The 13,082-nt window shown below is 41.4% G+C and overlaps 1 protein-coding gene across 1 annotated transcript in view; it reads right to left on the bottom strand.

Annotated features, from left to right (window-relative positions):
* The window catches only part of LOC103738729 (baculoviral IAP repeat-containing protein 1a-like), a 54,532-nt gene that overhangs the window by 6,969 nt on the left and 34,481 nt on the right, over positions 1-13,082 (bottom strand). Inside the window, exons 9-14 of the mRNA XM_008838857.2 lie at positions 11,198-11,255; positions 8,578-10,689; positions 5,070-5,237; positions 3,508-3,660; positions 3,075-3,161; positions 2,032-2,196 (exon numbers count right to left, since the gene is read on the bottom strand). Coding sequence (XP_008837079.1) covers positions 2,032-2,196; positions 3,075-3,161; positions 3,508-3,660; positions 5,070-5,237; positions 8,578-10,689; positions 11,198-11,255 — 2,743 coding nt within the window. The remainder of the gene's footprint in view (positions 1-2,031; positions 2,197-3,074; positions 3,162-3,507; positions 3,661-5,069; positions 5,238-8,577; positions 10,690-11,197; positions 11,256-13,082) is intronic.

The raw sequence follows: 13,082 nt of genomic DNA, 5'->3' as shown, positions 1-13,082 counted from the left end.
ACTTTATATCCATGCTCAGATGCCAAGGAGCTCAGAAAGTAACTGACTGTGACTAATAATAATCAGATATATAGAGATTAGAAACACATGTGCAAACATCTTAATGTCAATTGCATTTAAAATGAATTTTCCTGTATGAAACTGTGTATTTTAATAATGAAATGGAGATCCTTTTTAAAGGTTAAAACCTCATGTAATTTTATGTCCTATACTGAGTATAGGTTTATACTGAGCACAATATTGTATAACTGTAATAATTCAACTGTAAACCTAAAAATTTACAGCCAGTTTTGAAAGAGATGCATCTTAGCTCAGAAAATTATTATTGAATATGTCAGTGCTGTTGTAATGAAATGCTTCTTCTAAGTATGTGGTTATCAAATAAATAATTAAAAAAGAAAAAAGAAAAGAGACTGCAATTTTAATAAGCTAATAAATGTAGGAAGAAAAAAAGAATAGATAAAAAATCCTGTGAGACAATAAAGAAACACCAAATGAAAACACAGCATATGCCTGTAATCTCAGCACTGGAGAGACCAATGCAGAATGATTGGAAGTTTGGGGTCAGCATAGGCTATATAGCAAGTTCATGTCCAGACTGGGTTATTAATTGAGAGGCCCTGTCTCAAAAAATTATATATATAATGTTGTATGTAAATAGATTAAAGGATTAGTAGACTGGATTTTTGTTTTTAATTGTGGGGTGTGAAGTGCACATGCATGTGTGGGTATATGTGGAGATGAGAGGTCAGCGTTGGATTGTCTTCATTACTTTTTGAAACAGGTCTCTGTTAAACCTGGAGTTCACTAGACTGTCTGGTTCTCAGATCCCAGGGATTTTCCTGTCTGCATTTCAGCCTCTGGGTCCAACTTTCAGGTGGGTGCTAGAGATCAAACCCAGGTCCTCATGTTTGCACAACAAGTACCTTACAGACTGAACCATCTCTACAGCCCCATATTTTTTAATTAATTTGTTTGTCTATGTCTATTTATTATTAATTTAGTGTAGTTTTTGAGGCATGGGGGAAGGTGGAATCATTTTAAAAACAGTCATAGGTATTCTATAATAACCTTCAACTCACTATGTAGCCAAGGAAATTCTTATACTGCTGATCCTCCTGCCTCTACCTCCTGAGTGCTGAGATTATAGGTATGCACTACTATACCTGGTTTTATGCAGGGCTGGGGATAAAGCCGAGGACCTCATGCATGTTAGGCAAGCCCTTTACCAACCAGCTAGTTCTTCAGTCCTAGATTGGGGTTTTTTGTTTGGTTGGGTTTTTTTTGGGGGGGGGTGTCTTTTTGAGACAGGGTCTCCCTGTAGCCCCAACTGGCCTGGAACTCGCTATGTAGACCAGGCTGGCCTTGAACTCACAGAGATCCACCTGCTGCTGCCTCCCTAGTGCTGGGATTAAAGGCATGGGCCATCATGCCCAGCTCTAGATTGGGTTTTTAAAGCCTTATTATCTAACTGTACAAGAGACACACCTTTAAATTGTGGGTCATAGAAAGAGTAAAGGTGAAAGGAAGGGGAAAAGACATCAAAAGAATAGAATACTGGATGCCTATGTTAATACAAGAAAGTGAGTATAAGGCAGGAAGTCCTACTGCAGATAGAAGGCTGATCTACCAGAAAGATCTTACAATTTTAAATTCCCTATGCACCAAGTTTGAAGATACATACCCCCAAAGTAGAGCTATAAAGAAAGTAGACAGGTTAATGGGGATTTATTTATGTATTTATTTATTTTTGTGGTGCCCTGGGTTCAATCCCAGCCCTGAAAAAATGGAAACAAAAACACAGTTTTGATGGCATCTAAAACTTGGAAAAAGAGGCTTCTTGACCTTCCCAGTCTGACCAGGATGAACGTAAATCTACACAAAGCAGGAGAGGAATCTACAGGGTAGAGGAAGTGAGGAAGTAGGCTGAACAGTTTGGAGAGTCAGATGTTTTCATAGACTTGGAGCAGACAGCTCCAACGATGCCACTGGCTTCTGCACAAACAGAACCGTCTCTCTGAGGAAACTCACCGATTTCCATCACACTGTCATCATCCAAGGTCTGGCGAAAGGAGAGAACTCGGAGACTCTGCAGCTGTAGACACTGCCTGACAATCAGCTTGGCCACGTGATGAATCCCGTCCCCATGGGGAAGAAGCAGCTCCTCCAGGTTCCTGAGAGAACCTAGAGTGTGTGCTGTGGGAGACAACAAAGCCATTCTCTGTAGCAGTTTCCATGGGTGAGGAGTTGATGACCTGGAGACTGCAGTCTAGGAGGCCCCACCCAGCAGAGGCCTCCTCATCCCTGTCCCCAAGGGCAAGAGAGAGGGGTCAGCACACACCTGCTGCCTGCTGCTCTCTGTGGACAGCTCCTCACCCTCCCCTAGCCTCTCTCTCTTCACCCAAGTGCAGGCTGCTTCTCCATCTCTAGTTGGTCCTACACAGGAGGCTTCAGCTGGCTGCAGGTCACTCTTCCAGCTCCACAGCGCCTTCAGCCCCCTCCCTTTTCAGTGATTTTCACACCGAGGAGACCCACACTGGGCACTACAGCATGGTCCTCCACTCAGCCTTCCTTCCTGCATCGACTCCTCAGCATGACACAGTGTAGATCATTTGATCACCAAGTCTCTTCTTCTGATGCCTCACAAAAACTGTTTTTGAAAACTTTCTGGCATGAAGCAATGTTCTAGGCTCATCTTTGACTTTCCTTGTCCCAGTTTTTGAATGAAACATTTCTCCACAGATATCAGTTCCCTTAGGAAAGAAATTGAGTCCACAAGATTGGAAACCTGGGGCTCAGTGCTTCCTTAGCATGCTTGAGGCCCTGGATTCCATCCTTGTAACACACACAAACACACGCACACACACACACACAGAGGATATGTGGTCATATGCAAGCACTGCATCATTTCATATAATGGACTGGAGCATCTTCTACTGTTAGCATCAGCAGGAGGTCCTGGAACCAATACTCATGGTTGTCAAGGGCAGCTCTGCATAGCTTGCTTTGCTATGGGTTGACTGGGGGAGGGGGACATAAGGAATAAATTTAAAAACACTGTTTTGCAAACGTACCAAATTTTTCTGATGCTTCTTTATTGGAAAAGTGTTGGTATTCAAGATTTAATGTCTTCAGAGAAATAAAATTTGGTAAAATGGTGACTATAAAAGAGAAAATAAAATTTTAGTCATGTCAGATACGTTTCCTGTAGCAAAGAGCAAGACCATTTAAAAGAGTATTAAAAACATGATGAAAGTAATGTAATAATTCAAATTGAATTAGTATGACTAAGAGAAAAAAATCTTGGCTTAGAAAATAATTCTGAAATAAGATGCTTGAAATTGTAAGTAGAAATACAGTATTATTTTGAGAAACTCATATAAAATCGTTTTGTTACAGTTTTTTGATATCGTTTGCATTTTTAAATGTTGACTTTTTCTAGAATATTTAATACAGCTTTGTGCACAAAAGCATCTTGAGCCAAAATTGTAAGGTCACAGTTCTTACCAAATGGCAGGGCATCAAAGTATCCTCCAGAAAACCCAATCTCTTTGAGTTTCTTGCAGGAAACAAGTACAGTCATGAGAGACTCAAAATCCGAAAAGGAATCACATTTCAGATGGAAAACTTGAAGATCTGGAGAATTCTGAATCACCTTAACTGTAAAAGATCAAGAATTTTCAGAAATTAGAAAAGCCTGCAAATATCTATCAACATTAGCCTTGTGATTCATAAGTTCTAAATTACTGAATTAAAACAAGGCGCCATGATGTAATGATCTCATATTCAGACTACTTTGGGCTGTGTTCGGGCCATGTTCAGGTTCTGCAACTAACTAGTGATGATAAACTTGGACAAACAACAAACCCTCTCTGGGGATCAGTTTCCTCTTCTCAAAATAAGGGCCCAGTAAAGTCAGCTTCAGTGTTAGCATCCTGGTGTCTCTGTGTTCGTTCCCTGCATTTATGCAATGAGAATTCTATATAGAGTAACATCAAAAAAAGGATAACTCTGAAGCACAAAATTTTTAAATAATTTTTCAAAATTACGTGATTTTCTGTGCATATGTGCGTCAGGGAGTCAGGCATGTGTCATGGCACACATGTGTAAGTCAGATGACAACTGGGGGAATCGGTTCTCTCCTTCCACTAGAAGGTCCTGGAAATCAAACTCAGCTCATCTGAAGAAGCAAGTGTATTTAACTGCTAAGCCATCTGGGGTCCGCAAAACTTTTGTTTGTTTTCTTTCTTATTTCAGAAAGGATCTCACACTGTAACTCAGGCTGGCCTGGAAGTAACTAGAGATACACAGCCAGGCTGGCTTTGAACTGGAGGCAGCTCTCCTCCTTCAGTGCTGGAACTCCAGGTATGAGTCTCCCTTCCTCAATGACTATTTCCATGCGACTCTGCACATTAGCTCCAGGTTTACATTTCCTTAGTCCTCGGTGTTCTGTGTTTACCAAATCAAGAGGCTGGTGATGCTTTAGTCATTTTACTAAATGATGTGTTCTAGAAACATGGCTGCACAAGCTGTCCGTCAGCCATGAGGCTAGGCTGGGGAAAAATAGGGAAATGGTTTGGACTGCTACCATCAAATTCCCTTCTCCCTCCGCAGCTGATCTGTGAACTGCAGTGGGAGAGCAGTTTAAACAAGGAAAGAAAAAAGTTCTATGAATTGTTTTGGGGAGGAAGAGTATTGGAAGTTTACAGCTCAGACTTTGGAGTCAAAACATCTGTGTTTGAATATACTTCTTAGCTAGATAAAATTCAGCAAATTGCTAACCTCAATTTCCCCAGCTACAAAATGGCAGTATTAACATTTCCTTACATCACACAGTGAATGTGAAGATGGAACTAATACTTGTGAGGTACTAAGAACAATTCTTAACATGAGCAAGATTCCAGGTTTACAAATGAATTTCTTCTTAACGAGGAAAGTGCTGTCTCCACACTCCACACTGGATACCATCTACACTGCCAGGCCCACAGATGTTTTAACTCTGACACAGATTGTTAGACAACTAGCTTTTCCAACTGAAACAAACAAGGAAATTCAAGTACCATTCTTACCTAGTTTTGAGGGATCAGACTCGGTGGAAGTTTGGATGGATAATTTCTCCATGTGGTGGAGGTTTGGGAAATCTTCGGGAATGACTGACAGCACGTCTGGTTTGTCATCGAGTGTCACAGACAGTTCTTTCAGGCACGGGAACTTGTCCAAGTTAGGAAGGATGAGATCTGGAAGGCAGCACACAGTTTCCCATCACTGAAGGGTTCCAAATGGAAATGCTGAAGTGTTACTGTGATTCGTCAGCTAGTTTCACATTTTCAAAATAAAATTTATCAGATAGCACAACCTGTTTAGAAAGCACACACATGATGCTGATTATAGACTCTACAGAAGCCCTATGCTACTCTCTAGACTCATTAAAAAAAAAAAAAAAGACATCTCCCCAGCAGTGTGGGGACAACTGGTTTTGCAATATGCAAAAGAATGCAGTTGGACTCTTACCTCCAACTCATATAAAAAGGTAACTCAAAGTGCATCAACCACAAATTTAAGATCCAAAACCACAGAGAAAAGGAAATAAGAAATCTTCGTGAGCTTGCATTTGACAACAGATTCTTAGATATGACATAAAAAGGACACAAAAAAGATAATAGACCTCCTCAAAACTGTCATTTGTACAGCAGAGGACATTATACAAGGTAAAATGACAACATGCAGAATGGTAGAAAATATTTTTCTAACTGTATGTCTGATAAGGGTTATTTATACTAGAATTTTTTTCTTTACTATCCTAGAGGCCATACCCAGGGCCTTGCACATGGTAGCTAAATGCTATACCAGTGAGATACTTTTTCCTGAAACTTAAGAGTTTATATACAGAAATAGTGAAGAACACCCTCAATGTAACAATTATGCTTTGTTTTGCTTGAGACAGAGTTTCTATAGCCCAGGCTGTCCTAGAACTCACACTGTCGCCAGGCTAGCTATTCTAGTTTGTATCTCTGTTGCTGTGATAAAACATGCTGACTAAAAGCAACTGGGGCAGGGGGTAACCTTACATGTCAGGATCAAGCAACTGTATTCATAAGAATAAATCAAAAACAATTTGAAACAGGGACTCAAACAGGTACTGGTAATACAAATATTCACTGAAAATTATTCACAATAGCCAGAAGATTTAAACAATCCAATGTCCATCATTGGATGAATGGATAAAAAAAACATGACACACACAATGATAAAGACACACACAATGGAATATCATTCGGCAATAAAAAAGGAAATCAAGGTCTGATACAAGCTATGCTGTGATAAACTTTGAAAACATTATGTAAGATGAAATAAGCTAGACACAACAGAAAGGTATTATGTTTACATTTATACAAAACATCTAGAATGGGCAAATTCATTGAGACAGATATTAGAACAGAGCCACCAGGGACTAGCCAAAGAAAAGAGTTATTGTTTAATGATACCAAATGGCTGTGTGGGAAGATAGAAAGTTGTAACAGTGGATGGTGCTGGTTGTATAACATTGTGAGTATAATTAATGCCTCTGAATTATACACGTAAATGGTTAAAATGGAAGGTTATAGTTTGTATTTTACTACAACAAAAATTATTTTAAAATAAATATATTTTTGAGACAGGCTATCATATATCCCAGTATGACCTTGAACTCACTATGTAGCCCAGGCTTCACCTGAACTCCTTCCTCTTCCTACTGTGTACTGGGATTATAGTCATCTTCCACCCTTCCCTGTTTATGCAGTCCTGGGGTCCAACCCAGGTCTCTATGCATGCTAGACAAGCAGTCTACCAACTAAGCTACATCCCCAGCCATGCTGTGGCAGGAACCCCCAGAGCAAAGAAGAAGAAATGCAGCGTGGTCTGTGCCTGACTTCAGGCACAGGCACCGTTCTGCCTGTCATGACCTTGTAGCACAGAGCAGCCAATCAGGATACATGGAAGACAAAGAGACTAAACAGGACATGGGGTGTGAAAGGCTAAGCTCTTCTTTGTTTGGGGCGCTGCTTTAGAGAAATAGCTCTCTCTGGGTCACTGCACTGATAAAATAAACTACCCGTTTTAGCCTTGGGGTTCCGTTCTCCTCCACTCTAGGCCTGCAGCCCTGCTTTATTTCTTGCACAAGAGTCAGTCGAATCTTTTTGAATGTGTGAGTTGATGTTTATCATCAAATTTAGAAATATTTTTATTTTTTTCAGGAGCTAGATATGTTGACACATGTCTAAGAGAAGGTGGAGGCAACACGATCAGGTACATAGTGAGTTCAAGGCCAGTATGGGATACAGAGGACCACTCTAAAAACAAAGGGAGAGAGAAAGAGACAGAAAGAAGGAAAAGGGAAGATGGAGACAAAGCACACCTCAGCATACAGCAGACCGCTGAAAGCCAGAGCTATGGAGGAATGATTATAAAATTTAAAATTCAGATGTCAACAGTGGCATCAAGACCTAGAAATAAATGCAATGGAAAACAGGTAAAGTTTAGAGGGTGGAGAGATGGCTAGTGGTCATGAACACTTGACGCTCTTACAGAGGACCTGAGTTCAGTTCACAACACCCATGTCAGGCAGCTCACAACCACCAATAACTCTTACCCCATGATATCTGAAGTCCTCCTCTGGCCTCTGCAGGCACCACAACACACATGCATATACACACACATGCACACATACACACACACATAAAAAATAATAGTTTTTTAAAATAGAGATCATTATAAAGATAGGCAAAATATATACTGAAAATTGCCAAATACAACTTAATAGGAAATATTTCCAGCTTTTAAAATGCTGATTATCTGAGAAACCAAATCTCCTTGTTTATTTAAGTAGGTTGGATCATGTAACACAGACAACCTAGTTAATTTACTAATAATAAGCAATTTGTGTGCACTTGTCAGAAACGTTGATTAGGAGGCTTCCAGGCCACTGGAGGCTTGCTCCTGTGAGCCTATGGCAGGGGTGGCATCGAGTGCAGGACCCATATCAGCTCAATGAAGTAAGGGCCCAAAGGGGAGGTGAAAAATAGGTGACAGGCCAGCACTAGATTGAGAACTATCTGAGACTGATTGCTGCTGGGTGGCGGAGAGTATGACTTACGTATGACCGCTGGATGAGCTGACTAGACTCCAGTGGACACATATACACTGAAGGACATTTGGGTACAAATACCTGAATGAATAAGACTCAGCATGTATGCCAGAGTGCATAGTATTCACTGGAGGGGATAGGGGAAGGCATGGATGGGGGAGGGGGTCTGGATTTGAGTGGGAAATGTATGAAATTTTAAAAGCTCAATAAAAAAAATTTAAGACGTTGATTAATGTGATACTGATATTGGTTTATGTAGTTATTTGAAATCCATTCTATGATCCAGAGACTTTTAATTACTTTATACAATTACAACCCTCCAACAGTGAGGGTCAACTTTAGATATGTTCTATCAAGGAACATTTATGGCCTTGTGCCACAGAAGTTTCATTCACCTAAAACATGTCATTCCAGAATGTTTATGTAAAATACACTCAGCACACTCAGCATACCTTGGAACTGGTTTGTCCTTGACACCTCTAGAGACCGCAGGGCAGGCAGGGTGAGGAGCAGCTCCTGTTCTGCTTCACTGAGCTCAAGTTGGCACATGGAGCACTTGGTGACAGAGGCCTTATTCAGCTCCAGAGCTGGGCGGATGCTTTCAATGAAGCCAGTGCTGTGGTATAAATGGAGTTCAATGTGCTGTGACGCTGAGAAAACTTCCATTAGGACCCGGAGCATCTCCTGGTCTGCTGGACCCATGTTGTCCACGTGCACTTCCAGGCAGGGGATCTTGTGCTGCTTGGGAGACAGTTGCCAATAGCCCCCACTGATGCGTGGTGGGGGCTTGCACTGCATATTCTTAAAGTTCTTTATATTCTCTTCATTTTTAGCAACATTTTCCTCCCATTCATTCATATGTTCAAAAGCAGATGCATAGTCCTGATCTATAGTTGGTGGCTGTAGGGTTTCAAAGCATTTCTCCATATCTGAATAACTTACTCTAGGTGCAGTTTTATTTCCATTTATGGAGATCTTGATACTCCTCAGCACTAACAGGCTTTCTGGGTGGTCCCCAAAGTACTGTAAATTCAGTACACTCAAAGCCAGTGTTCTCCCCTGAAGGAACTGCGAAACAACTGGAGAACATGCAGCAACCGTGTTGCTTTGATAAGCAACCTTGAGAGCGATGGTCAATAAACTTTCTGAAATGACTGAAGAGAAAGCTTCTGGAGAAACCTGGCACAATCCCCTAATTATTTTTGTCTGCAGGGAAGTTTCTGGATGGAGCATCAGGGAATCCTCATTTTCAGATATATTCACGAATGGCTCTTTATTATCCACCAACTGAAGCAAATGTGATACAATCTTTGGCCCCGCCTTTGCTGAAGGGTGGCTGGAGACATACTTCAAAAAATTACTGTAGGAGCTTATCGCCTTCATGGGTGAGTTAATTTGTTTCAAATAATAAAATCCCATATCTTGGTCTTCCTGCCTATCTGAACCTAGGAGTTCAACCAGCCTCATCCCAGCAAGAAATTCTTGGAACTCAGGACTTAAAAACCGGTAGACTGGTCTCAGTCTCTGGGCAGTGAATTTGCTCATCAAGAAGGTGGTCAGATCCTCATCATCATCAACTCCTGCTTCTCTGACGTCATCACTAATAAACTCAAAGCAAGATGAAAAAAGCCCTCTCAAGGCCAGCTGACCACAGGAGGACACCGTGGCTTTGAGAAGCTCAGATCTAGTTTTGTGCTTTAAGGAAAGGCATTCCATGTAGGACCTGAAAACAGTCACACTCTCAAGGGACGGGTCAGAAGGATTTTGAAGCCAGTGAGCACAGACTGCTGCCACAAAGAGGGGAGTCTTGTGGATTCTTTGTAAACCTTTATTCATTCCAAAGTAAACCATGAACTCTTGCAGATGTATTATATTATGTGAGAAGAAACTCCGTAATACATAGACAGTGTTATAGAAGGGAAACTCTTTGATCTCGAGGATGGTATCTAAGTATGGACAGATGTCCCTAGACCTGTTTTTATGGACAGCAATCAACAAGCAGGTTTGTGACAAACAGTTCCTTTCAATCAGTTTTTCAATGACTTGGGGGACTGAGCTCATTTCATGAAAGTCGTCCAAAAGGAATAACACCTGATGCTTTAACTGCTGGATGCTGCTGCTCAGGCACACTTCAGAAACAGAGCCTTCTGCCTTGAGGAGTTGGTCACAGATGATGTTGGCCAGGCTCTGGTCTGGTCTGGTAGAAGTAAGGGAGAGGTAGAAGACCAGCTGGAACCTGTTCAACAGGGGGCAGCATCCTGATGCCCAGAGAAAAGCAATTTTCTTCAGGAAGGCTGTCTTTCCACTGCCAGCTTCCCCCTCCACACACATGACAGAGTTCAAGTTGGCAAGGATCTCGGGCAGCACCAGGGCCTTTTGCACAGGCCTGCTGATGTGCTTTGAAACAATGGACAGGTCACAGCCCAGCAAGTGGTCAGTGTGTAGGCTGGAGCAGATGTCAGGTAAAGATAAGCGTCGGAAACTGGCGGAGATGTAGGCTGCTCGCAGTTGCTCACTCAGACTCTTGGCCTCTTGAAACCAAGGGGCTTCACTCTGAGCCGCCTCTGTGGAGAGAAGGGAGGCCCAGCTGGATGCACATTCAGTATCGCAGTCCTAATGCTGCCATGTCTTCCTACATGATTCTACCTGTCAGCTGTGGATGGACTAGGACCTTCCTCCACTGTCCATGACCTCCATTTGGGATCCTCTCAGATCGTTCCACATCAGACTATGGGGATCATGTGTACAAGTCTTCTATTTGACATTGGGACTTAGACATAACATGTGCTTTTTAGGATCCTGGCATTCTAATTTCCTACTTACAATATAAGGAAACCAGCTTCCTGCATGGTATCTTTAAATATTGGTTGTCTTTGGATCTGGCACAAGAATTACTGTCAGTTTGCTCCTGATTCACTCTGAAATGTCACAGGAACTCTGACTTTACATCTACAATCCTCTCCATCTCAGTGCTCTCCTCTCTAGGAGCTCTCTGAAGAATTACAGTCACTCTTTTCTTTCAACTCCCTACATACAAATACATATAATCCCATGTTACTTTCAAGCTCTTACCTGCCATGGTAGAATGAACGGCTACTGAATCCTCATGATTGCTTTCATTTGTGGTTTCCTTTGAAAAGTAAATACTTTATTAAATCAAATTTTGGTTAACAGAATAGGGCACTGTATTATCATGGAAGAACAAACATCTTCTAAACATAACCATCCTCAATTATTTATCATTGATGGAAGAAGTGCTCCAAATATGAAGGAATAAATCTCGCACACATGGCACATATACCCATCCCACAAGTGAGTACTCTCCAGGTAATCAGAATCCTGTGTCTAGAGCAAGAAGGAGCCTTAAGAAATCATTATATACAGTCTCTGTCCTTAGTCATTTATAATTACATGTTTAATATTACACAGCTGACATGGAGAAAGGTTACTACACACACACACACACACACACACACACACATACACACACACACTTTTTTCATACTTTTTTGTTTTCTTTTCTGGGCAAGTATGTCAGGTATATAGACTAGGCTGACCTGAGGGGTTCACTATGCAGCCCAGGGTGCTCTTGAATTCTTGATCCTCCTGGCTCCATTTCTGAAATTCTGAGACTGCAAGCAAGTACAACCACAGCTGGCTTAAACCCGTCTTTTTTTTTTTTTTTTCTTTCAGGCAGGGTCTCCTTTATTCTATACTAGCCTCAAAGTTAGCATATATCTGACCCTGATCTTGAACTTCTGATTCTCCTTTCCCAACCTCCCAAGTTCTGGGACTACAGGCCTGCCCCAGTACACTCAGTTTTTGAGTGCTGAGGATGCTCCGGTCATCATGTATATCACGCAGACATTCTGTGAACTGAGCTTCATCCCCAACCTTTTCAACATTATTTTAAAATTTACAAAAATAGGAGCTGTATCAAGTAAACCCAACATTGATTTCTTTTTTGTTTTCCTTTCCTTTTCCTGTTTAGTTTTGGTGTCTGCTTACATCTGTTTTTTCATATGGGATCGCATACTGTAGCCCAGACCAGCCTTGAACTCATAGAAGTTCTTCTATCGCAGCCTCCTAAATGCTGGAATTACAGGCAGAAGCCACCTTGCCCAGTTTGTTTCCTTTTTGTGGGATGACAAACATAGTATACCTATCATATAGCCTCAAACTGGGGTGGTTTGAGTGCCAAGTGAATAGATAGCTTGCATTCCAGAGAAATCTATAGGTATCAGGCTATTATCTTGGTTATGATTTTACTGGGCATTTGCTTTTGTTAAAGAATTATGTCTTTGAGAAGGAACCTGAGAGAGAAGAACAGTAGGAAATGGGTGTTACTTAGGGAGATATGGATAAAAATGGGGTTAATTAAATGGGAGGGGAGATGGAGGGTTATACAAGGAAACTTGGGGATAGAGAGAAAGAAGGAACTCAAGAGAGGTGGAGCCATAGGAGAAGGGTATTATAAAGGGAGAAATGGGGAAAATGGGGGCACTTTAATTGGGGAAACCATGGTGGAAGGGTTTGACAGTGAGAGAGATAAACAATGCCTAGCTAGTTTTAAAAAACCAGAGGGAGCCATATTAGTCCAACAACGTACTGACAAATTATACATACGACTAGTTCAAGGAACAAAATATATGTCTAGTCAAGGTTTATCTGAGAATATGTGGTTTTCACCCAAGCTTTATCTACATAGCACATGGTAATTAAAAGTACCAGACTGGTGGAACTAACCTTCTTCGATGTTTAAAAGCCATACTTTTAGCCCTATACTATTTGGGTCAGAGGGACATAAAGGACAGTTTTTGCTCCTTGCCCTCCTAGCTTGACTAAGTTCCAGGGGACTGTGAGCATCTTTCAAAATGTCTTGTAATTGTGGTGGGTCACCTGTCCTCTTCATCAAGGAGGCTGTGGAGACCCCACCAGATGGACTTGTACCAGTGTC

The sequence above is a fragment of the Nannospalax galili genome, unplaced genomic scaffold (genome assembly GCF_000622305.1).
Source record: "Nannospalax galili isolate Female #2095 unplaced genomic scaffold, S.galili_v1.0 scaffold518, whole genome shotgun sequence".
Classification (NCBI taxonomy): Eukaryota; Metazoa; Chordata; class Mammalia; order Rodentia; family Spalacidae; genus Nannospalax; species Nannospalax galili.
This window is presented reverse-complemented; position numbering and strand designations above follow the sequence as displayed.